General features: G+C 39.6%; 2 protein-coding genes across 10 annotated transcripts in view; both read right to left on the bottom strand.

Moving 5' to 3' along the window:
* b4galnt1a (beta-1,4-N-acetyl-galactosaminyl transferase 1a) overlaps window positions 1-8,606 on the bottom strand; it is a 42,812-nt gene extending 34,206 nt beyond the window's left edge. For 4 of the 9 annotated variants that reach the window (XM_079588132.1, XM_079588137.1, XM_079588136.1 and 1 more), the window contains exon 1: window positions 3,901-3,991. Coding sequence is in view for 2 of the 9 variants with exons in the window: in XM_079588134.1 (XP_079444260.1) it covers window positions 8,320-8,364 (45 nt within the window). In the remaining 7 variants the exon portion in view is untranslated. Of the gene's footprint in view, window positions 1-677; window positions 752-862; window positions 1,063-3,900; window positions 3,992-8,319 lie in introns of those variants that run through there. The other 5 variants (XM_079588131.1, XM_079588135.1, XM_079588134.1 and 2 more) reach the window with 5 other exon arrangements.
* A 7,255-nt stretch (window positions 8,607-15,861) lies between these two features.
* Window positions 15,862-26,782, bottom strand: LOC306986047 (uncharacterized protein). Its single transcript, XM_079588894.1, has 3 exons — window positions 26,422-26,782; window positions 17,007-19,453; window positions 15,862-16,840 (listed from the first exon to the last, which is right to left on the bottom strand). Exons 2-3 carry the CDS (start codon window positions 17,650-17,652, stop codon window positions 16,728-16,730), a joined length of 759 nt encoding a protein of 252 aa, XP_079445020.1. The 5' UTR covers window positions 17,653-19,453; window positions 26,422-26,782; the 3' UTR covers window positions 15,862-16,727.
* Between the last annotated feature and the right edge of the window lie 448 nt (window positions 26,783-27,230).

The raw sequence follows: 27,230 nt of genomic DNA, 5'->3' as shown, positions 1-27,230 counted from the left end.
ATGCAAAACATTAACCACCTGAGGTTATCTCATCACCCTGTCATGAACAGTGTAGGCTACTCAATGAATGTATTTATTTGTATATTCTTCTATCTCATCTTGCAATTTATAAATCAGGCCCATATAAATTATATGCGTTTACTCTAAATAGCTATAGGCCTATATATTCGTTTGAACCACGAATTAAAATTAGAGCATCAATCATATTTTTAAACTTTAAAATAGTAGTATCATGTTACATGCTGTAGCTGAGAAGCTTCTAATGAACAACACGAATTTCCGTAATGTAGGCTATAGTCCTATAAAGCACCTTTATTTGTTCACTGTGATTAATCTATCTATTCGAACGTCTAATGTAGCTTATGGGAACTAATGAAAGGCTAATCTTTATTTTGCCCGAAGTTGAGAACAGCAACAACAAATACGAATAAGACAGTCAAAAGATTTTAGGCTTAGAATTTTGTTATATATATACAGGCCTATATATGAATTAAGCTATGTTTTAAGCATTTCTTGAAATTACTATTAAACAGACAATTTCAGCTTTGAAATACCATGTAACAGGCTACGAAGTAGACTATTACAATTTCCGTTTTCTTTTGGGGACATTCACGTCAAGTTTAAGTTTGACATATTAATTTAATAATAATTATGTAGTATAGGCTAAAATGTCTTACCTTAAAATGGGGTTAATTCCAAAATCGATTGAATTGCTGCAAAGACGCGTGTGAATGAAGATTTGAAACTGGAACTGATTGAATAGAATAAAAAAACACTTTTAGGACATTTATCACACACTGAAAGACGTAGACTACAGTGCTCATTTAATCGAAAAACAAAACAAAACTCCAAAATAACTTACGCAAGTTAACCGGGTGCATCAGAGGCAAAAAAAAATAATGAAAATAAAATAAACTCACGCAATAAAAAAGCAAATAAAAAAAGAAAAGCAAAAAAAGCAGGACACAGAAAAGACAGAGCAGGCTGTACCGTAGCCTACAGCAGCGAGTTAAGAACTCGTCAGCTTGTCCCTCATCTTGCACGTGAACGCAGGAAGCCTGCAGTTGCAGTTACGGGGGCGTACTGTTTATGCATAGCTGCACTGTATGGAAGCTTGTTTGTTACGGGGGTATTGTTGGTATGGGGGTGTCAAGATGAGGGAAACGCATGCAAATAAAAGCATATATTTATGTTATATAAACATTATGGTAATATAATATGACCCTTGTAAAAAGTGAGCAGTTGACTAAGGAAACCTGTTGCCTTACAATTAGCCTATTAAAGGGGTGGTAAAATGCCATTTTCACAAAATGTAAAATAAATCTCTGATGTCCCCAGAGAGAGAGTGTGTGTGTGTGTGTGTGTGTGTGTGTGTGTGTGTGTGTGTTATTATGGTAACATTATGGTAATATAATATGACCCTTGTAAAAAGTGAGCAGTTGACTGAGGAAACCTGTTGCCTAAATTATTAAAGGGGTGGTAAAATGCCATTTTCACAAGATGTAAAATAAATCTCTGATGTCCCCAGAGTGTGTGTGTGTGTGTGTGTGTGTGAGAAGTTTTAGCACAAAATACCCCACAGATATTTTTATATAGCATGTTAAAGTTGTCACTTTTTGAGGGTTTGCAAAAACGCACCGTTTGGTGCCTGGCCCTTTAAATGCAAATAAGCTGCTGCAGAGGGCGGGGTTTCAAGAGCTCTTGTGTGTTAGCAGCAGAGACTGTAAAAAATAGGTTAGCAGCTGCGATTACCTCTCGCAGACACACTAAAATGACAGAAACTGTTCTGTCTTTAATATTAGAATGGATTCAGACAAAGATGGAGAGACTCAAGAAGAAGTGACAACATGTAGAATGCAACAGGGCGTCTCTGAATGGTTAGTTGATGAATTTATGTTGCTGATGTGGAGTTAACTATCTGCAATTAGCATATTCTGTCATGGGATTTTAAATCGCTCATATAGGAACTGTTGTGAGATGCACACAGTGACTTTCTATAGAGTGCCGAAGTTATGACGTCATTTTGTAGGCCAAAACGCGGAAATGAGTTAGCATTTTAGCACTTCCGGTTCCCTCGCCCTAAAGTCTATGGTTTTTTTTTTATGGGTTTTTGCTAAATCGCCTGGAATAAGGTCTGTGGTTAACAAAGCCTCTAAATATTTTCACGTTTTGATCTATGACATAAAACACACCAGTTATAACCTGCTTGTGATTTTTTTAACTTTATTGTGACTTAAAAACGGTGGTTGCTAACAAGTTGCTAAAAGGGACTACATCCTTTGGCGAGGACTTTAGACGTCATCATGACAAATAGGAAATCTCTCACTACTAACCCGCGTTTCAGCCTCACGGTCTTTATTTCTGTGGAGAGACTGTTCGACAATGGTGTTTGGTTTATGTCCCGAGATGCAACCACAAGTCGTTGAATGAAAGATGCTCGAATTAGCAAATGGTATGCAAACATACAATCAAACATAATAGCCTACAGTGAAAGACAATCTTTATTCAAGTTTATTTGGGGCACAATGATCAGGCATAATAATCTTAATCACAAAGAAAATAATATTAAGGTTTATATAAACTAACAAAATAATAAACGAATAAATAAAACATTAACAAAAGATTTTAAAAAATCTCAGAGAGGCATGCATAAACAAAATTAGTTTCTAACATTTTTGGAAAAAACAAATGCGCAATATTTCTCATGAAAAAGTGGATAAGTGTTCATACCATAGGGTTCATACACAGCGCAGATCATAATGAGCGAGCGTGTTTTTTAAATAAAGTTTGAGGAAGCTTGATGACGACGTTGATCCGCGACCATGGTCAGAGTGGTGTGCTGTAGTCCGTTTATAGCCTACCGTTAGCATTTTATATCTGACGGCTTTATTTAGGCTTCAAAATGTATACATTTTGGATTAACTTGTAAAGATTATCTTGATAGACAAAACGTGTAAGGGTCACAACTCTTTGTTGAACACAGATCTTATTTTTGGCGATTTTCCAAAAGTCTATTGGGAAAATGCATAGCTTTTCGATCGAGGGAACCCATGCGCCGCTAACTTCCGGGTTGGCCTACAAAGTGACGTCATAACTTTGGCACTCTATTGCATGTGAAAAGATGGATGCTAAAGTTTGAGCTGACTCACAGATGTACACTTATACAAAAACTTTTCCTCTTCTCAACATGGATTTATGTACATTTTCATGGTTCATGGGTTTATGTACATTTTAGGGATGCTGATGTCACTAACCCCGGAGGAATGTCGTGTAGTCCCTACCAGCCATTTGTTGTAGTCCTTTTCTTTAAAGGGACAATATGTAGGAATTACTCCCATCTTGTGGTGAATTTGTATTTTGCATTCAAACTAATTTTGCTCTCCAGCACCTCGCTTTTTCAAATGCGCGTTGCATCTATGGTAGGCGATATGTACCAAATGAGAATGAGAAATTTCACTAAATGACATAAATTTGACATAATCCCTGGCTTAAGCGCATATAGGCTACTCCTAAAAGGCATGTTTGAGTGGTTTTAACTGAAAACAACTTGCATTGACATATCATAGGTGCTTTTTAAAGTCGTATTTCGGAAGCCATTCTGACACTTCTGTGGTAAAAAAATGAAAATTATATTTTGCTAAATGAGCGGTTTACGTAACGTTATTTAGTTGCCACCCAGCTTGTTAGGCAAATGAATGTCAGAGCCGTTGCGTATATAATTTAATAAATATCATCACACATTGAAAGATATCGTTCACACTTGTGGAAGTTCCAGGCTGCAGTTTCAGGACCCCAGTTAAATACATAAAGAATGGATAAAGATGAGTTAAATTGACAATATATTGCATAAACTATTGAAATCACACAATACATCTAACAACCCAAATTAAGATGACTTACATTTGCCCACAGCAAAGACAAGACCAGGAAGTAAACTGTTCTATTAAGCCAGTGGTTCCCAAACCTGTCCTGAACACACCCGATTTAACTCATCAGCTCATTATCACATGGGTTAATGAGCTGATGAGTTGAATCAGGTGTGTTTGATTAGGGAGACAAAGAAAACATGCAGTGTTGTGGGTCCTTCAGGACAGGTTTGGGAACCAGTGCATTAAGCAACCCTTCTTAAAGGCCACTAATTGTAATCACAACAGGCTGCAGCTGTCAGCTGTGGGCGGGGCTTCAATGCATTGTCACAGGGACTTTCAACAAGGCTGCCCTAAAAAATGACATCATATTTTCAATTCTAGAAAATCCTGATGACATGACAGATTAAAATTCTAATCCTCAATAAAGGGTAAGGGAATATGGTTAACAGGTTATACATACATACATACATTCTCCAGAGCCATCTTTATGAATTGTTTAGAATCCTCTGTAAGGGAAAGGAAGGGCCTTCAATTAGGGAATATCTTAAAGGATAGTTCGCTTGGGCTCTTGGCTCCAATCCTGCTTGAGAGCTTGAAATAGGCAAATAACCTGAAGACTGAGGCCACATTTACACATAGCCGGGTATTTAGAGAAACGAATATTCCCCCACCCCCTCCGTTTTCAATAATAACATCGTGCACACAACCCGCATAAATACGCCGTCGAGCGCCATCATAACTATGCCAAACCTATGACGGCAGTGTAGGGAGAAGGATAAAGCCATGCAAGCCAATCAGAATCCTCAGAATCGACAAGAGAGAACCTAAAACCAGAGAATGTCTAATAAGGGGAGAAGGTTCACTCTCACTACACTTCCGGCTACTGACTGGTTGCAGTTCCACTCTGATTCCATATGAGGGCGCTCACAGGACGAGTGCAGAATGAATGGAGGTCTATGGAGCTATACCCCTCAAAATCCACTTTTCTCAAGATATAATTTTTTGTCTAGTAATTTGAATGTTGTATTCGAAAGGAGATGCAAAGAAATTGCACATTGCTGGGTGTTAGATTTTTTAGAGTCACTTATTTGCTTTAAAAAGTCTTTCAAAATGTCAATGACGTCATACACATCGTACGACCAGAGATACTGCTTTACGGCAATCCTTCAGTCACTGTGGTGCTTTCGCGCTCTGCACTTTCTTTTCTCTCGAGGCATCGCCAGCACAGCTGACACAGGTAAATACACGGGCTAGAAGAGTTTCTGCTAATACATTCTGTTCCCGCTTCAGATACCACGATGCCATCAAGCGGTATCTCTGGTCGTAACCAGTCCTTCACTGACCAATCAGCGTTCATTAGCAGAATGCTAGCATGTTATGGGCAACAACAACTCAACATGTAAGAAATCGAAAGGACATAAGTACTCGTTCATTCAATTTTCGACCTATAACCCATGTTGAACTTGCCAAACCTACAATCAAATCTGAGATTTCTCAACGGCAATCGGCTGAAAGGGACAAATTTAGCCGTCTAGCCCCATAGACTCCCATTCATTTTGCACTCGGGGGCGATCGCCCCCAGTGGAACTCTGGTGGAACTACAACCAAAATTCGGTACAATAGGACTTAACCCTTTCACACGTAAGTTTAAAATATTCTAACTGACCCCCCAGCGTGAGTTTTTCAAGGCGACCGTTATTTAGAACCTGTCACTTTATCGTTTCCATGGTGACGCGTCATTGCTTGTCACCTGACACAGCGCAAACACAACACAGCACTGAATGAATGATGATCTGCTTTTATGTAATTTTCTCTTTTTGATTCAAAATATTCAAAAATATGTTATATATAGCATGAAACACAGATATTCCGATTGTCAAATATGTGCATGTGGATGTGTTTGGTTGTTTAAACACTTTTATAACGATCGCGTTAGTTGAGCTGTATGCGCGATGGGCGGCGCCATGTTAACGTTAGTTTGTGCTGGATTTACAACACGTCAATTCCTCCACTTCTCACGAAATACATGAAAGTAAGTGGCAGGTTAACTGGGAGAAGAATAGGGTAAAATGTAAAGCTACTTACACATTGTGTATCTGATATGAATAAAACATGTCGTCTTATTATAATGGAAAGGATTATTATTGGCGCTTCCATAGACATCTGTGTGTATTTTACAAACTCAAATTCATTGGTTTGCTAGTACTTATGTGATTTGAAATGCCTGAAACCTAAAATAAACATTATGTGGTTGAAAACACTGAATAGTTGTGATATATGACAAGCGCGAGCACGTCCATCTCTGGCTCAGCGCCAGCCAACGCGCGAAAGCACATTTGAATTTAGCAGTATCACGTGATACGCTGACCGTTCTAATCACACCGGTGTGATCGTACGCTCCAGGGACCAGCCAAGACTGATCACACCGTACGTGCGAAAGGGTTAATAGGGAGTGAACTGGCTCTCCGTAGACGGGCTCTGGTTCCACCGAGCCTGAGGGGTACACTTTCCACTTCCGGGAGTTCTCACAACGCAATTTCTCCATTTCTCTCACTGCTGTGTTCCCAATGCACTTTTTGCATCTGGTTGTTGAAACCACAAATGTATATTTTACTCCTCCTAACTATTTGTTAACTATTTGTTACAAAAGAAGCTAAAAGGAGATATAAGATTAAGCTTTTATAACCAGGGTTCATGTTCTCTGCCTGATCCATATCACCTGAGTGAGAATTGGAGCAAAAGCCCGGACACATGGCCAGATTTGACATTCGGCGACATCTACCTGTATCTCATCGACACCACGCCATCTATGTTTACCAGAGAGTCGATGAAAGCGTACAAATCTTTATATGCCTATAAGTAAGTCATAATTACGAATATTATTTGTTTTAACTAAGGATAACTGGTAAATGTGTTACAACTAGAGTAAAATAGGCTACAGGTGTAATTTATCCATGGGCTATATTTTGAATCAAAATTATCTTACCTCTGATATATAGCCTAACATTGGTTAACATATACTTAAAAATGTATGAATGAAAATACAAAAAATTGCCTTTAATTTATAAGGGTATGTCAGTGTTATACTTCCATTGCTCAGTCACAGCATGCAAACAAACACTTTTGACACGTTTTCCGAGGTATTTTGTACAGTTATTCATTCATTAATTAACCCATCAATGCGATAGAACCTACTAGTAACATTTATTTACAAAATTAGTTGTAATTTTTAACGCAAAATGTAGGTAGCAGACGCGATCGTGGTCCGCTGGCTCCCATTGTTTTACGCTGGGTTCTAGATGCCTAATTGCAGAAATTCAAAGCTTTCTTTCTTGATTCAGGCTGTTTAGGTACGCGGTAGAAGCTCTTGGGGTTAACTCTTATCGAACCTGTTAACACAGCCAATCACAACGCACGATACAACCATTTTTATTCTGTGTTTGCGCTGCGCTGCAAGCGGTCATTACTGTTCTTTTGCCAACCAGAGCGCACGTAACAGCGTCGTGACGTCACGGCGAAGATCGCTATAGACAGATCTAAATAAACAACAGGTGTGCTGATGAGGTAGTAATCAGTTGATCAGTCCAGGTGATGTAAATTAGCACAAAAACCTACACCCACGAACGGACAACCGTGACAGTAACAATGTTTTTCTTCTACTTCATTTGAGATAATCTGGTCAGCCAGTAATACATTTGTATTGCAAATGAGTTAAAGTAAACTAGGCTCTGTATGCCATTAATCATGGAGCAAGAACCCCCATAAGGAACCATATCGACAAAGATACATTGTGTTTAATAAACTCAAGTAACTCCCCAAAGTAGTCCTGTCTGAACTACTGTTACACTTAAAAGTATACTTTTATACACTAAAAAGTGTATAAATACCAATAAAGTCCCAAGCAGAATTTAAACAGTAGGCTACTTACAAGTACAATTCTAGTAAATTGATATTAATACACTTACTATATAAAGCAAATAGAATTGAGCTTTACTAAGGCCAAAATATAAGCCTACTTAATAAAATTAACTTGATGTATACTTATTTTTGCTAAGGGTAGATCTGTACTGTGACCATAATTCCATGGGCTATGAATCCACCACTGTTTGGCCCATGCCATGTATATCATGGATTTTAGCCACCATCAAGCCATATGTATTCAAGCTCCTTTGTTTCCTGTCTGCCATTTTTGGACAAACTGATTAATCCAGGCGTGTCTGAGTATTGTTGTTGGTCAGGCACACCTGGATTAATCCGTTTTTCCAATAATGGCAGACAGGAAACAAAGGAGCTGGCTAAAGTTCAGGAAGTAGTGCAGCTGTGCATAAAGTCCATTCCATTAAATGCTCATGTTTATCAATGACAAGATTCCCAGAATATTCCGACATCGCCTCAGTGTCCACTACTAATCCAGTAGCTGAAAACGAACATCCTAATAACAGTCAGTTACCTGTTCCATCTGCATCTTCAGCATTTGCCAGAATGAATCAATCATCTGTACCCCCTTACAATTCAAACTTAAAATCTGACTAATCGTGTTCAGCAGCAAAGTCAGGAATATCAGAAATTTTTTAGCCCAAACTACTGTTCAAGATGTTCATTCTTCATCACTTTAATCTGCAATGCCGGTTACCTTGTCCTTTGTCTTTGAGACCTATACAACAACAGAATAACCAAATGCTATAAAATTATCCTATAGCCTACTTGTTGTCACGGTTGGCTAACCGTGGTCCGTTTGTGGGTGTATGTTTTTGTGCTAATTGTCATCACCTGATCAACTGATTACTACCTCATCAGCACCAGCACACCTGTTGTTTATTTAGATCTGTCTATATAAGCATTGTCTCCTGTTTTGTTTACAGTTGGTTCATGTCATTGTTACCTGTCTCTGTCGTTGTTACCGGTTATCCTGGATTTCTGTTTTGTGTTTATTTGCGTAGCCTAAATAAATCTACATTTGTTACTTGCGTTTGCATCCTCACCATTAGGTGACAGTTTCCATTTCAGAATTGCTTTTGGGTAACAGCTGATATCAAGTCAAGTCATCTTCATTTATATAGCGCTTTTAACAATGTAGATTGTTTCAAAGCAGCTTTACTGTAGTAAACGGATAATTTAAGGTAACAGAGATTGTTTTGTCTTTATAGCGGTTCTTGAATAAAGACATTTTCCAGCTAAAAAGTTAGTTTGATATCTTGATTAAGACACTTTCTGATGTAAGAGTAGTTATTACACTTCATATCCAAAATATGAACACCTCCAATAACAAGTTTAGGAGTCTGACGGAACACTTACTCGGAGTTGTAACTGAGATGCGCTTCCACAAGCTGAAGCAATTTAATGGAGATGTTTTTAACAATCATATGGTAATTTCTACATGTAGATTCAATCCCTGAGAGAGCTATAAATTGTTAAGTATAAATCTTACCATTACAGTTTAGTAAGTCGGAAATAAAAATAATTCTCTTATCAAACCATTCTTTTTTATATATACTTCTTCTTTTAGATGTTGGTTATTCCATATAGTATACAAGTGTGTGGGGAGAAATTATGTTGAAAGGCTATTTTCCATGCATCTAGTGATTGCTTGTGAAAGTTTGATAATTTGATGTGTAGTTTACTACATTTTAAGTCACACGATAATAAAAAGTTTAACCACCACACTTTTTATAAAACAAATTGGGGATATAAAACCATATAGAATTATTATGGGCCAAGCGATGTTTTATCCAGTTGATTTAAAAAAATGGTGTTAAGAGTACTGAAATCAAGAACGTTAAGCCTATACTCTGAAAGACTTCTAATAATCGTTTTTCGCTTTATATATTCAGTCCCGTTTTTCCAAATTTACTTAAATATGGCCCTGTCAATATCTGAGCACATTTTATAGTTAACATATAGCCTAGGAGAGAGCAGGATATAACAGCCTTAAAATATCCCTCAGCCTTGGAAAGCAGAACACGTCCATGGTGGATTTTTTAATTAATCATAAGTAACATTTATTTTTATTGCAGGAACAACATTCATATGCTTTTGAATCTTAAATGTTTCTACACCCTTTGATTGAAAACTTGTGACTTTGCATGTGTGAGTGAGTGTATAACAAATAGGGGAAATAAAACGAGACTGATGTCTAGGTTTGATAACTTGTGGTTAAAGGTCCCATGACATGGGGTTGTTATATTATTTTATAATGTTTCCTGGGTTGCCCTTATAATGTAGCCTATGTTTTTTTAGATAAAAAAATAGTCATCATTTAGAAACAAAAGGCATTTTTCCTAGCCCAATTTTAGCCTCTGATTTGAACGCTCTGTTTGAAGGGGCGTGTCTGTGTGAGATTCAGTGTAACCGGCCACTGCTGTGATTGGCTGACATGCTTGCATATGAAATAGCTACTTGTCATGTGAAACTCTCTCGAATACTTTTACTACAGTTATTATACGTTTTTACTATTACAGCTATCGAGATTAACAAATCGTCAGAAGTTTTTAAAGTATTTAGATCTATTCCTATCACATAAAATGTTGCCGTGATGAGCATTGCGCAAGCAGATGACAGTCTGTTGTTGATCGCGAGAATGAAGATATGAGGCTTGTTTGAGATGCGCCTAGTATGCGAGAGTAGGCGGCTGCAGTGAGGGGAGGAGTGAAAAAAGCGCAGGCAAGCGGGACAGTTTTCTCTTCTCGCAGTGGATCTGACACCTGTGAGATCAAAGATGGATATCGCGGGATTCACGGGTTTCACGCTCGTGCATAGTGTTGCTAATAAACTGGATATAGTTTAAGTTCTGTTGCTTTTATATGAAAATAAATATAATGAACAAGACACCCAAAGCACTGGTTATTTAATTCCATTCCAAATACGTGTTTATCAATCATTTTTTTCTTATAAAAAAATTAATTTGCATAATCACATAATCCATATAGAGATTGCACTGTCAGAGAGTTCGGGAATATTCGCACATAATTTATACACATAAACCATGATATCAGAGTTTTAAAATCAAAATTTTAAAAGAGAACAATACATCACGGTTGTTTTGAGCATTAAGCTGTGTCGTCAGCAAGTCGTTTCCCATCATGCTTTTGATCAGCGCAGTCGGTGGAGAGCAACTGCGCGCAACTGCAGAATCCGGCACGTGCGCCTTGCGCTCGCGAGAGTTTTTTTTACATACGTCAGCATGACATCAGAGCCAAGGCGGACCGCAGTCGAACACATTTCTATTCTAACCAGCATGCATCTCGCGCTGATCACCGGTGATCGGTTTTGCGCAGATTTTGCTCATCTCAATCAAGCCTCTTATCATTGCAACGCAGTTTCTGCACTCTCTCTGCTTTCACCAATGCAAACACGATGATGTAAATACAGTAAGAGCGATCATGTGCAGTGTAACGTGCGTCATTTATTTCATAACGAGTTTGGCAAAAGTGTCCAGATAAACTCGATCGCGCTGTGTGGAAAGATTGTTCTTTTATCGCTTTCATAATTTATTCACAATTTAAATACGATTATTTTCATCCTACTAATGTGAAGTTGATATTTTAGTCACTGGCTTGACTTACTGAGGCATAAACAGCAGTATTGAACGATTTTGAGAGAAAGATTACCTGTCTGAACTTGAACAATTACACATCAGAAAGTGTTGCTTGGTAACGTTAGCTTGATCGATTTATTTTTAGACGTTCGTCGAGGCCAGCTCTGTATTGACCCAAGTTGAGGAAACAGTCGTCGGTGAAATGTTTGCCGCAGACATGCAAAACTTTGGGGAGTTGTGTCGGCGCATTTCCAGAGAAAATGAAATTAATCCACTGGTTCTTCTGGGGCTTGGATGAAGGAACTAAAAAAAGGCTTCGGTGTTCATTTGTACATCCAATTATTGAGCAATTATTATGCTTCGCTCGCTCAAAAGCCATGATATCTCCCATCGCACGCACGCGTTCCTACTTCCTAGCTCATTTTCTCATGCATGTCAGTTCAAATCTAGACTAAAAACACATCTCTTCGGCCTAGCATACACATAACACATTATAGACTTCTATAATTCAATTCATAGTTTAGAACAGCCGGGACCGGGAACACTTCCCGTAAATCCTGATGTACTTGGTACATCATAAGAAGGATGGCGTCTACGCTATGTCTCTCTGTCTATCCCGAGGTTTACTGCTGTCCACCGGAACCAGGCCGGATCCAGATCTGATGAAGGACCAGCGCCAGGACACGACGACGCCGCTGACCTGAAGTGTCAACCAGTCTCTCCTCCTCTCCAATCCGACTTCAACCAACAGGAACTGGACAAATACTCTGATTCATTCTGAACTTCTGACCTGTAATGCTCCTGAATCATAATCATACACTGTTCACTCATTGGCCAGAGGAGAACTGGCCCCCGACTGAGCCTGGGTTCTCCCAAGGTTTTTTTCTCCATTCTGTCAACTGATGGAGTTTTGGTTCCTTGCCGCTGTTGCCTTACCTTCTGGCTTGCTTAGTTGGGGACATTTAATATTCACCAATATTATAGATCTGCCTTAAAGGTGGACGATGATGTAATTGGTTTTTGTATTATTTTCATGTTATCACTGTGAAGCTGCTTTGATACAATCTGTATTGTAAAAAGCGCTATATAAATAAAGGTGACTTGACTTGACTTGACATGGGAAATATTCTCTGGGCGGGCAAAGCAGAGAAAGGGAAGGTAACATTTCTCCTTATGACGTCATAAGGAGGAGATTCAAGATCAGCCCGATTGAGCTTCCACTTTCTCAAAGGCAGAGAAAGATAGCAAAAGCTCGATTTACACCGATTGAAATTTCTAGAAACTTGGGGACCATATACAGGCTAGGGGAACTCATATTAATGTTAAAAAACCTCAAAAAGTGAAAATTTCATGTCATGGGACCTTTAACTGAAGTAATCAAGAAAACGTCTCGGTTACTAAACGAAACCTCGATTCCCTGAGAGAAGGGAACGAGTATTGCGTAAAGCTAGCTTACGCTATGGGAAAATTCCTTTTCTCAAGAATATTGAAGCCACAAATTATCCTTCTAATTATATGTAAAACGCAGTGCAGCTGCACAGCAGAGCATTCTAGCGCGCTGATTGGCTGTGCTGCGGCAACTGCACAAACCTATGGCGAGGCGGCTGAGCCACGTGAACCTATCAGGTCTGTGGAAAAGCCTATTTGAGAGGATTAAGAGCGCTGTAGCGCTTAACAGTACTTGGGACTTTTATTATGAAAGTCCGACGTGCACGAGCTCAGAAAGCTAATGATTCTTCACAGGCCCTGTCCCAAATGGTGCACTTCATGTGGACTTTCGGTCTCGTGGACTTAAATTGCGCGTGCTCGCTGAGTCTACGAGTCCGTAGGCCGTCCCAATCCTCATTTTAACACTCTGAAGTGTGCTCAGCAGCGCCCCCTTTGTACCCTTGAAGCGGTCTTCCACGAAGCCCGCATGGATGCAGGCTTCACGCACTTTAACTACCCAGGAATCCTTGCGAAAGGCAAATCAGACAATGGATGGGAGGAGCTTTCGCTCACAGACATTTGTTAACATGACTGAGAAGAAAATATTTAAGTGTAAATATCATTATGGTTTGTATGACCTAGGTGTACATTTACCAGTTGTTACCTACAGTTTATACAAACATTATGGTCCTCAACCAGTGGTTGATGTCTCAAACATAAATATAAATATATATTTATATTTAATATAAACATAAATAGCTTGGTGAATAATAGGCTACGATCGCATTATGATTCATTAAATAAATAGAACCGAATGTCAGGGCTTTACAGAGTCATATGTAAATGTAGAAATATAATATTTAAACAACAACCAGACCGTCTTCCTATTTCCGGCGTGACGATCGAGTCTGTCCCAAAAATACCTCTCAATGCGCCCTCGTGGACTCGCGCCATAGGCCCTATAGGTCTGCACTACATGACGTCACCAAAGTGTGGACTCTGAGGAAGTCCACAAGTCCGGAGTGTGCCATTTGGGACAGGGCCACAGAGTGACGCATATCGCCTCAGATATCAGTTCGCATGCACGGGCGCTGGAGAAGACGAATAACGTTGGTTATCGGCCTAAGATTGAGTGTATATTGTGCTTCTGTGGTGCGTCTTATTAGAGTGAGTACAGGAATCCTACTGTATGCCGATCTACGCTGATTGTGATGTTATGATGCAATGATGCTGTTAACGTCCGTGTGGGCTTATGGCGCGATGCCAATTTACCTGTGTTATGCCTCATAACTGTCGATCATCAGTGTTCATAGATGATGTTTATAATGTTTAATAACTCATGTTGATAGATAATAACAGTAAAAACGATGGAAGATATAATTGTGAGTCATATAAGTAGCATAATGCTTGTCCGTGTGACGTTATATCTTGTGTTCATGCATGGTTCATGAATGAGGGGAGGAGTCAAATAGTTTGTATAGTAATGCTATGATAATGTGGCATATGTAACGGTGCTAACGTGGTCATTTGTAATAGCGTTGCTGTTATTTGAGTGCTGTTCTTTGTCTTTTACAGGGAAACCACATCAAAATATCAGCACAATTCATGTTACACTCCCATCAGATCAAGACTTAACACCTACTCATTAAGCCAACGACATTACTCCATCTCTTCTTCCACCTGGGCCTCTTGTGCTCACATCTCAATGATTGATTACTCGCTTGACACTATTCCAAACCTCATACCGACTGTAATTCCTCAGAATTCTGGAAACAACCTGCTTTCGCCAGAGAAGGCTCAGATAATTCACTGTCACCCATGAAGCTCCAATAGGCCCATTGCAGGTCACAAGCCGCCTCCTACGTCTCTGGAAGTTGAGTAAGGTGTATGTTAGTAGTTGACTCCTCCCTCTGATGTTCATCTTATATCCTTGCCATAATAAAGCAGTTCAAGTTGATCACTTGTATCTCTGTGGTGTTCTGACCGACACACCTAGTACACTGCTAAACACACCTGAAACCAGCCCTTATCAGAGAGCAAGGTAGTCTTCACTACAAGGTCGCTTCGCGCCCTGTCCCGTCCGAGCCTGCCAATATGGGCGTGGCTTAAGCCTATAAGAAGCCCATTTTCCGGCATAGGAATTTAGGTTAAATCAACTGAAGCGATCGACCCAATCTAAGCACAGTTGCACGGCGGGTTACGCAATACTCGTTCCCTTCTCTCAGGGAACCGATGTTACGTTTAGTAACCGAGATGTTCCCTTTCGTGAGTACTCTCGTATTGCGTAAGGGAAGCTTACGCTATGGGAACCCCATTTAAAACGCTGTGCGTGCTTATAACCCACACATACTATGGCCCGGGAAGGAAGCCCGGGGCCCATAGAAGAGTAAGTTATGACCCCAAAAAGAGAGCAACGTCAGTGGGCCTTATAAGGGGATATGTATAGACCAGACAGCGTCGTGTTATATAGTGCTTAAACGTTTTTCCTATATAAGAACCTTAGCTTGCAAAGCGGGAACTTCCAAGTTATAGAACTTGATAAACGTGGATGGAGAGGCCCAGCCTGCCGCTGGGAAAAGAATAGAAAAGAAAAAAAAAATAGAAAAGAAGGGGAAAAACAAGAAAAGGGGAAAAAAAGGAAAGACCCAACCTTGCAAAAGACAAGGCCAAAAATTTAATTAGGCATTCCTTTAAAAAAAAAAAAATACATCATTAAGGCAGTTAATCTGCATATAAACAACATTCAACATTTTGACTTCATTTTCATCTAACAGCAGACATTGAATCTACATAGATGTGCGAAGAGCATTTTTCACATGACGTGCTTATAGGCCTTATCTGCCAAAAATAGCAGCCGAGACCGGAAGTAGGGTAAACTCTTTTCCGGTGAAACCGCTAGCAGTAGCAGTCGGAGACTAAAAGTGGTCAGTCCTGTTGCGTACCTTTTTATGTTTCCACTCAAAGAAGAAACAACTCTTATTTACATTTCACAGCTTTCCTTGTGACAAAATGTTGAAAACATTTTCATTAAATTGCATTGTGATGCTTATTTATTTAGTGTTGTAATATTCATAGTGTACTTTTAATACAGGTATAACTGAAATGTTCTACAAAAAATATATAAATATAGCTCTGCCATATTATTTAACTGATCTTTATGTATTTTGTTCAAGAGATTATATATGCTGCTGTACTTTTTTTAAATGTACTCTTATGCAGAGGTGGGCACAAATACATCAAAAACTATTTTGTTACAAACTACAAATACTGGCTCATGAAATGTAACAAAATAAAATACAAAATACTGATGTGAAAAATGTATTTAAATAAAATACAAGTAATTAGTATTTTGAAAATACAAAAATACTCCCACAATAATCTTAAGTCTTTTTTTTATTACTGAAAGGTCAATAACACAAATAGTAGTAATAACACAAATACGAGGAATGTGTAAATTCAAAATGGCGAAGTAGCAAAATAAAAAAGCATGGGCTTTTCACTAAATCTCTAAATCACTAAATCTCAAAAAAAAAAAAAGCCATATTATCACCGTTACTCTACTCGTGCCTTAAGGCTTGAATAAGCGTAGAGAGACATTTCCTCACCACTGGCTAAGGGAGGGGAAACAACATAAATATAGAAGTTTATAAACAGCTTTAATGAGGAACTTTATTGAAAGGTCAATAACAGAAATAGTAGCAAAAACACTATGCTACAAAAGAGAACTAAACCATTGTATTTAGGCTAATTGTTTTTAAGTATAACCAACTTCTCCAATAATTCAGGAGTTAATCCCCTTCTATGAGGGCGGTAGACCATGCCTGCAAAAGAAAAGAGACGCTCAACTGGTGCTGATGATGGCAGAGTGGTGTTGAATCTCACGAAGAGCAGCTTGATTAGTGGATACGAGTCCAGTGAAGCCAGGTCCTTTCCTCCAGGAAGTGAAGGGTCTCTAACTCTGCTTTGCTGTGGCTTGGTAAGACCTCTGTGTCCATCTGGTTGTCGATTCCTGTTGAGAGTGAAGACAATAGAATCATAAAAAACAAACATTGTTATTCATATACTTTCATACACAAGGTAACAATATGACATATGAATAACTTCTCATTTAATGATTAACACCTAAAATTGCTGTTTGCTACAAGCCTTCTGAAGTGGATACATTTTATCCTTACCTTGATCAGAGAAGACAAAGAATTCATCTTCATTCTCCTCAGTGGTGCTTGTTGATGCAGCATCACTCTCTGACAGAAGACCAAGCTCTTCAGCTGCGTGCAGAATGAGTTGATGTGTCCTCTTCTTCTCACATGTTAGTCTCAAAGGCAACCACCTCATCTTGAAAAATGGATGTGTTACTGTAGCAAGGATGGCTTCGTTTACATCCGTCTTCAGCTGCAGGAAGTTGCTGAACTTCCTCTCAAAGCCAGCTAAGGTAGCTTGCAAAATGTGTGAGCAGTAGCGCAGGTTTGAAGCTTGCAAGTCTTGTAATTTAGCTTGGACAGCAAAGAGAGTCGGTAAAAGCTCACCATAGAAACATGCATTTTGCCCTTGAAGGCGATCTATCGAAATGGCAATAGGCTTCAACACTCTGCAATATTCCTCAATGAAGTCAAGTTCCACTTCTCTGAATAATGGAAGTTGCAAGGCAGTCATGATCTCAGGAAGCTTCTCACGAAGACATGCCAACTGACTCAAGCAGTCATACAGAGAATTCCACCTGCAAATGCAGGGTGTCTTGAGTTGCTGGTCAATCAGTTGGCTTAGCATCTCAGCACTCTTTGGTCTGCCAGATGCAGTCCATAGGGCTGAGCACTTTGCCATGGTTGAGTGATTCAGTCTAGAGAGAGTTGGATTCTCTTTGATTGATTTCTTAGCATCAGTTGTTGAGACCAAACTAAGTGTGTGTTTGTGGCACACCTGATGTGAGGTGGTAAAATGATAGAACACCCTGACGTTTCTTCTTCTTCAGGATCTATGATGACGTAGGACAGATCACGTTCCTGCTCTTCAATTTCATCTTGTCCATCCGATACACATATATTGAACTCTTCAAACGCCTTTACGAAATTGGAGGCATTATCAGTAACTGTAGCCACAATAATTTCTGTAGTCAGTCCATACTCTGTGTGAATTTCCTCCAAAAGCTCTGCTATACGGCTGTATGTATGAGGGCTGGGAAAGCGTCTGCACGCAAGAGCAGCTGATTCTCTTTCAAGTGTATCTCTAGTGTACAGTTACACCCATATAACTGGTATTTTTTGTTGACCAGATATCAGCAGTTGTACAAACATGCTTTACGTTTTTAAGTGTCTCCTTCAGGTTTGTTGTCTTTGCAGTAAATTCATCATCAATTTGTCTTCGGAGAGTTCTTCTGGACATGACACCAGCACCTGGGCAAAGTCCCTGCACTAAGTCTGTAAATTATTTCTGTTCAACCGTGGCTAATGGGTACATTCCTTTGACAATAAAGGATGTCACAAGGGAGTCAATTTTACTTTGTGGTACTGATAGGCCAACGTGACCAAACAGAGTAGTCTGTTACCCCTTTTCCACCAAGGCAGAGCTGATGCTGGTTCGGAGCCAGAGCCTAGTTTCAAATCGGTTCTTTGTTTTTCCACCGCCAAAGCACCAGCTCCGAACCAGTAAAACTGGTTCTTAAGTAGCACCAAATCATTGCAGGGTCTAGAACGGAGCCAAGTAAGAACCGCTTGCGTCAGGGGCTGGGGGCGGGGTTACCGTGACCAACAAGACGAATAGAAACTTGTGACCGCCATTTTTAAATAGCAGCTAGTCGAGCTAATAGCAGCTCGATTATAATATCCGTCTATGTAAGTTACGGCGAGCTGCACGAACAACGCGTTGGATTCCGATGTATTTTTGCAATCCCATGAGCATCCATAGTATTGCAACGTCCGTTATTGTTGATGGCTTGTTCGAGATGCATCGGAGCGCGAGGACCGATCGGAGCTGCGGTAGTGTTTGGAGAGCATAGGACTCCTTGTGCTTTTAGATCGCTATCGCAGTGCTTTGATGTCATCTGCAATAAGCCGATGCATCTCGAACAAGCCTGGCGTGTTTGTGTTTGGCGCTACCGCACTAGCGGTTGCTGGGCAACATGAGACGTATACAGTGACGTAAGATCTGGCTCGGTTGTGGCTCTCTAGCCGGTGGAAAGGCAAACCGGTTCTTAGTAAGCTTGTCAGTCGAACCAACTCTGAACCAGCTCTGGCTCTGGCTCTGAACCAGCACCCGGTTCTTGTTGGTGGAAAAGGGGTATGTGTCAACGTTGTTTTGGCTCTCTTTTGTTGTCCACTGGTACATTCCTTTTTGTAATCGTCAAATTCCCTTAATTTCTCAGGATGCTTCTGTCTCAAATGTGTCTTAAAGTTTGATGTTGCTTGATGCGAGCCACATATGATTACTTTTTTGGTTGTGCACAGCTGACACTCAGCTTCTATCTTTCCACTTGGGATTTGAGATACTATTTTGAAGAATGTCCCATGGAGAATTTTGAAGAATGGCACACTTTATCCCTGTGGTACCTTCATCTGTTGCTGTGGCGGCCTGGCACAGTTCTGATGGGTTGTGATCTTCACTCATCTCGGATGTCTTGCATTTCAAACTAAATGGTAAAAAAATATTATTGTTAGATTATCAGTTGCAATTTACACAACAGCCATAACTCAAATTATTACACACCAAATAATAAGCTGTTAATAAAACATTTAGCCAGAATGAAATCTATTCACTTTAAATCTTAATAATTAATACAGGAGGTTCGACTTCCGGAAGGTAGATGGAGTAGACGTGTTTGCGTGTTTCTCCCGCTTTTACTGTTTCAGTTGAGCCAATCTATACATTTATTTCAGTTTTAAACGGTTCACACGGACGAAATTTATACACCTTCGTTAACATGACTTCCAAATCGAGTAAGCAAAGCAAAAAAGAAACCAAAACGGACCTCGCAGATGGCGATTCCGGCGAGCTCAATATGGCGGGGATTGCTAAACTGTTGGATGAACATCGTCAGGCCCTCTTGTCCGAATTTAAGTCGTCCATATCCTCACTCGAGGCCAAGATAGACTGCGTTCAATCAGCGGTATCTGACCATTCCTACAAGATTGCTTCTCTTGAGTCCAGTGCTAATGCGCTGGATGAACGCGTGCTCGCGCTGGAAGCGACTTGTACCGCGCTGTCTGACAGCAACGCTAAGCTGCTTGCTAAAGTTTCGGATCTTGAATCTCGCAGCCGCCGTAATAACATTCGCATAGTTGGTCTACCGGAATCGATTGAGGGGCCCCGTCCTTCTGCCTACTTTTCTCAGCTCTTGTTTGACGTCATGGGAGAGGATGTTTTGCCTTCTCCACCGGAGATCGATCGGGCCCATAGGACCCTCGTCAACAAACCCGCGGCTGGAGAAAAGCCGCGCGCTGTCATCATCCGGATTCACCGCTATCAGCAAAAAGAGCGGATTATCCGCGAAGCTCGAGTTAAAAGAGGCAAGTTGATGTTCCAAGGTAACCCCATTGCTATATACGAGGACTATGCGCCCGAAGTGATGGCACAACGGTCTAAATATCGGCGGGTGATGGCGGATCTGTATAACCTGGGACTTAGACCAGCTCTACTTTTCCCTGCGAGGTTGTCCATCAAGACCAAAGATGGGGGTAAGAGGTCGTTCTCGTCGGTGACTGAGGCTGAAGATTACGTGGCATCTGCCCGAGCTGACTCTTCTTTGTGATGCGATTCGTCCCATATATCCTTTTTCTTTTCACTTTAACCTGACTGTCAGCTGCACATTTCAAACACATGGGCTGCATATATTGTGTTTTGGCTTTTATACAGGTGCACATGTTATATTTGGTTTATTTTTGTGCTTGTTTGTTTTGTTAGTAATTTTCGCGAGAGCATCTGGACTTACTGACTTTGTTTGAAAGTGGTCCATTCACTGCATTTATACTAATATTATGTTGGACCAAGAGCTTGATCTGGACTAGGCCACTGGATATGTGGTCACAATAACTTTGAATTTCAGGTTTTATATCAAGTTCAATGCGTGTTTCATACGTGTTTCATACGTAGATTTTCATACGTAGATTCAGTTTTGCTGACAGTTTCTTTCTCTTTTTTTTCCTTTTTTTTTTTCTTAGCTAATGCATTGGTAGTACCTATTCAGTTTTAGTTCGACAGTGGGCCATTTACTGCATTTACTATATTGGACTTATATTAGGACAGTACTACTGTGTAATTTGTGTTTCGTAACTGATCTGGACTTGACCACTGGTTAAGTGCTGAATGGTCATAAAACATTCATGCTTTATTTTGCGTTTAATATATGCCTCTTTGAAAGGCTGTTAATTTGGTCTATTTCATTAAGTGCCTTGCTTAGTCAACAATCTGTTTTAACCTTTGACAGGAAACCAACGGCTCACTTGCATTGTAATAATAGGACATATACAAGGTCATGTGGTTAGTTGTATGGTTCTTATATTCTTTTTTTTCTTTTTCTTTCTCTTTGCTTGCTTATTTCTACTGTTACAGTATGGTATGGTTGAAGTCATGTTTCTGGACTTCTTGTTTTGCTCTGTTTCTTGGTGTGGGTAGGCTCTAATTTTTGGTAACGCGGGGGAGAATGATCTAGTGAGATAGGAGTGTGGTATAAGATGTCGAGCCCGAGTGCTCAGTCAAGTTCTCTATTGGGTTTTTTTTTTTTTTTTTTTTTTTTTTTTTTTTTCCTCTCCCTTTACTCTCTCTTTTTGCACTCTCTTTATCCTCATTTCCTTCAGAATGGACCTTATCAAGATTTTATTATGATCTTAATTTTATAAAATGGCTAGTGTCACTACGATGACGGGTCATAGTCTGCGTCTAGTCACTTGGAATGTCAAAGGCATAAATAATAGTGTCAAGGCCGGCAAGGTTCTATTGCATTTACAGCACCTAAAGGCTGATATTATGTTTTTGCAGGAAACGCACTTGCGAACTGCAGATCTGCTCCGTATTAAGAGAGCCTGGATGGGCCAATTGTATCATTCCAAATTCTCTCAGAGAGCCCGTGGGGCTGCTATTATTATACACAGAAAGGTCATGTTTGAAGAGACCCATACCATTTCCGATCCTAATGGTCGTTTTGTGATGGTCTCAGGTAAGCTTCATAATGTGCCAGTCGTTTTAGTTTCAATTTACGCCCCTAACTGGGATAATGACGAATTTTTTGTTAAGTTTTTTTTAAGCCTTCCAAATGTGGACGATCATCATATAATTATTGGGGGGGATTTCAATCTGGTCCAGGATGTTTCGCTTGATAGGTCTTCTTTTAAGCAATCTGCTTTATCCAAATCGGCCAAAGTAATATCGGAATATGCCTCTCAGTTGGGACTCTCTGACCCCTGGAGATTTAAGCATCCTCAAGATAAAGTTTTTTCGTACTTTTCACACGTTCATCACACATTCTCGAGGATTGATTTCTTCCTCCTGGAGAACAAATTGTTAAACTCGGTCACCGCATGTACATATCACACAGTAGTCATTTCCGATCATGCGCCTGTGTCTATTGATGTCGTTTTTTCCCCTGGTAGACTCGCACCTCCTACTTGGAGATTTGACTCTTCTAGATTATCAGACAATAACTTTAAAGATTTTGTTGCTTCTCAGATTAATTTATATTTTGAACTTAATCAGACTCCAGATATCAATAGTCTCACTCTTTGGGAGGCTTTCAAGGCTTTTATTCGTGGGCAGGTAATCTCTTATGTTTCGCATTTAAGGAAGACTGAAACATCTAGACTGTCTACTATCGCAGATGACCTTTACAAGTTAGATGCATTATATGCCTCTTCCCCCTCCCCTACCCTTTATTCTGAACGGGTACAGTTACATGCAGAATATGATCTTCTAATGACAAATATAACAGCGAGGCACCTTAGACAATGTAGACAACGTTTTTTTGAACACGGTGACAAAGCAGGGAAGCTTTTGGCTCACCAAGCTCACACGGCTAGTGCCTCTAGGTGGATTCCGAAAGTTAAATCAACAACAGGTGAACTGATATCAGATCAAATGGGGATTAATTCTATTTTTTTAGACTACTATGCTACATTGTATATGTCAGAAAGCTCCTCAAATTCTTCAGCAAGTTTTGATTTTCTCAATTCACTAACTTTTCCGAAAATTGATGAAGACCATGCCAACAATTTAGGTGGTCCAGTCACTGAGTTGGAGATACAAGAGGCGATTAAATCTATGCAATCTGGAAAGTCCCCTGGCCCAGATGGCTTCACAGCTGAGTTTTACAAATCTTTTCTCTACTCACTAACCCCTACCTTAGCAAGGCTATACAATGATTCTTTTAAGGAAGGCCACCTCCCGCCAACCTTATGTGAGGCTTCCATCTCCCTGCTTCTTAAGAAAGATAAGGACCCCACCGCATGTGGCAGTTATAGACCAATATCACTCCTTAATGTTGATTTGAAGATTTTAGCTAAAGTCTTATCCTCTCGTCTTCAGTTGGTACTGCCATCTTTAATTTGCCTAGATCAGACAGGTTTTACACCAGGGAGACATTCGTTCTTCAATACTAGGAGGCTTCTTAATATTCTTTTTTCCCCCCAATCTGAGTCACCGGAAATAATTCTGTCTTTAGATGCCGAGAAGGCATTCGACAGAGTTGAATGGGTTTATTTATTTTTTATTTTAGAGAAGTTCGGGTTTGACTCTAACTTTATTTCTTGGATTCAACTTCTTTATTCATCACCGGTTGCTTCTGTACACACTAATGGCTTGCATTCACCCCTTTTTTCTCTCCAACGCGGGACACGTCAGGGCTGCCCCCTCTCCCCTTTACTTTTTAACCTCGCTATAGAGCCTCTAGCTATTTGGCTTCGTAGCCATAATGGTTTTGAGGGAATATCGCGTTATGGTTTAGTTCATAAACTTTCTCTCTATGCTGATGACCTTTTATTGTATATTTCTAACCCTGTCTCCTCCTTGCCGGTAATTTTAGACATTCTAGACAAATTCAGCTGTGTCTCTGGCTACAAGATAAATTTGCAAAAAAGCGAGCTATTTTTTGTCAACCCTGAGGCCAGTAAGATCTCATACTCTCTTTTTCCCTTTAAGATAGCTTCAGGTGGATTTAAATACTTAGGCGTTTCTTTCACAAATTCGTTTAATCAACTATTTGAGAAGAATGTTCAACCGCTGGTCGATAAAACGAAGTTAGACATGTCTAGATGGACTTCACTTCCTTTGTCTCTTGTGGGCCGCATTAATCTAGTTAAAATGGTTATTTTACCCAAATTCCTTTATCTTTTTCAGCATATTCCAATTTGCATTAACAAGTCTTTTTTTACTAAATTTGATGGTATTTTGCGTTCATTTATCTGGGGAAACAAACCGGCGCGACTCAAGAAATCAGTTCTTCAGCTCCCCAAAGCTAAAGGAGGACTTGCACTTCCCAACTTTCAACAATATTACTGGGCTTGTAATATTAATAAGATCCTTTATTGGAACAATTCTGTCCACACTGATAAATGCCCCCCTTGGGTCCATTCAGAGATTGTCTCAACGAAAGGCACTTTGTATTCTGTTATTTGTTCTCAACTTCCCTTAGCTATTAGTAAAATATCAACTAATCCAATTGTCACTAACACTATCAAAATTTGGGTCCAGTTTAGGAAACATTTTGGTTTACAAAGAACTTCTATTCACACACCTATCTTAAATAATCATCTTTTTTCCCCATCTTGCTCTGACCCTGCTTTTCGAATCTGGTCAACTATCGGACTTGTCGAGCTGAATGATTTGTATGAAGATGGGGTGTTTGCATCCTTTCCGTCTTTGTCTGCTAAGTACAATCTACCCAATAGTCATTTGTTTCGTTTCTTTCAGATTAGACACTTTGTTCAGAAGCTGTTTCCCCACTTTCCCAACCGTCCGCCTGAATGCCCTCTTGATAATTTTCTCACTTTAGGCGCAGGTCAGAAACATCTAATTTCAGTTATTTACAACTTAATAAGTACACTTAATGTAGACCCTACTGTTTCTCTGAGAGAGTTGTGGGAGAATGACCTGGGTGTTTCTATTACCGATGATCAATGGGATGAAATTCTAAGATTAGTTCATCGCTCTTCCATATGTGCCAGACATGGCTTATTGCAATGTAAGGTGCTCCACCGAGCTCATCTGACTAATGCCAGATTGGCAAAATTTTTCCCAGATATGAGTGATGCTTGTCATCGTTGCAAGCAGTCTCCTGCCGATCATCTTCATATGTTCTGGAGCTGTCCTCGGATGACAAACTTTTGGTCCAATGTTTTTGATACACTTAATAATGCTCTTAACATAGAGTTGGACCCCAACCCCTTGACTGCTCTTTTTGGCATTCCTTCGAGACCTGACCTGACTATCTCATCTCGCCAGGTTATTGCCTTTACTTCGGTATTAGCTAGACGAGCTATTCTTCTCAAATGGAAACATGTGACTCCCCCATCGCACGACAGGTGGATCCAAGAAGTTTTCAGCTGTATAAAGCTTGAGAAGTTAAGATTTTTGTTTTCAGGATCCCTTAAAACTTTTCAGACGACCTGGGAACCTGTTCTAGACTACATAAAAGGTTTACTGTGTTCTCCGGACACTAATGCTAATACACAATAATTGACTGTTACTGGAAAGAGGAAAGACCATTACTAGAGAGAGGAATGTTTATTTTAATCAATTTTTTTTTTTTTCTCTATTTTTTTTTTATTATTATTTTAAATTATTTTTTATTTTTTTGGGGGTGGGAGGGTTCTTGAAGGGTTTAAATTGAGACAATCTGTAATTTCATACTTTTAATTGAATGTATCATTATGTGTTGTCTTGTTAAATACTAATAAAAAAAATTAAAATAAATAATTAATACAGGAAGATGCACACCATATTGCTTTACTGAATGTACATTAAATGAATGCCTTTAAGCCTACTACTACAGTAGGCCTTTATAGCCTGACCTTTAAAATAGATTTTGAGAGTGGTATATATATATATTATTCTCTCGAGACCCCTACCTCACTAGGTAATCAGCTCATTAGCTCAGATCAGTGGAGAACTAATGTTACTGCAGAAAATGTTGGGGATAGGCTAGTAACTTACTCCAGGGGAAAAAAAATAACAGACCGAGAATTTTCGTCACAAAATCAAAATTCCATTTTAATCATAATAGGCCTATGTGTGGGTCTGTTTTACACACGAGACTCTAACGTTAACTGCCCTGACCGCGTATGCCTTTTCCATAGTAGAATCGCGCTGCGTGTGCAATTATTGAAAAACAATAGGATTGATGATTATTTTATACAAAATCCGACGAAATATCAATATTTCTCATATGTAATTCGTATGTAAAACTGCAGATGGATGTTATATTGGGGAACGCTTGCTTGGCATGGAGATTTCAGTGGTTACGACAAACGCGCGCTTCATAATAGGTACGTTAATGTCCTTTTATGATCAACACAGAGCATTGATCTCATAAGGCACAATTATTTTCTCTATAATGCCGTTCAGTGTGCAATATGTGTGTGTAGACTGTATATTTTTCACAAAACACTTTACCTTAATGCCGTGTTTAAGAGGAGCAGCGCCACTTCTTCTCCTGTGTTCAAAACTTCTTGGAGGGAGCCCAGTCTACAGGGTGTCACGTGATTTTCGTGCATCTAACCTGGACGTTGCCATTGCCAACATCAGACCGAAAATATGGCAAAATCATTTACTATGGTGATAAGCATATGGTGATTTTTCTTAAGTATTTAAAATACTCTAAATACACTCCCTCAAAATATTTTGTTACAAACTACATTTAATTTTTTTCACACCTGCAAAATACAAATGACAAAATACACTAAAGTAATTAAATACGTATTTAAAATACATTTAATTGAAATACTTCCCATGTCTGCTCTTATGTATTTATTTTGTAATGTACACAAAAAGATACTATATTAAAGTTTTCTTGATTTGAAAGTCTGATCCTGGCTGTAACGCTACAAACTTCACATAATCTACTGGAAGTTAGGCGTGGCTGTCGGACTTCCTTCCACAAAGGATTCTCAGACTGCCCCCTTATATTCTCTTCAATGATACTTGCCAATTCACGGGTTAGTTCTAAACTCTGTATGTGATAAAACTGATGACGATTGGGGACAAACTGTAGATGCCATTCTAATGTGTAGCCACTAATTAATGGAAGTTGTGGGAATGAAACTGGTTCTTAAGTAGCACCAAATCATTGCAGGGTCTAGAACGGAGCCAAGTAAGAACCGCTTGCGTCAGGGGCTGGGGGCGGGGTTACCGTGACCAACAAGACGAATAGAAACTTGTGACCGCCATTTTTAAATAGCAGCTAGTCGAGCTAATAGCAGCTC

Source organism: Phoxinus phoxinus, assembly GCF_949152265.1.
Source record: "Phoxinus phoxinus genome assembly, chromosome: 18".
Taxonomy (NCBI): Eukaryota; Metazoa; Chordata; class Actinopteri; order Cypriniformes; family Leuciscidae; genus Phoxinus; species Phoxinus phoxinus.
Note: the sequence above shows the minus strand (reverse complement) of the source record. Positions and strands in the feature narration are given on the sequence as shown.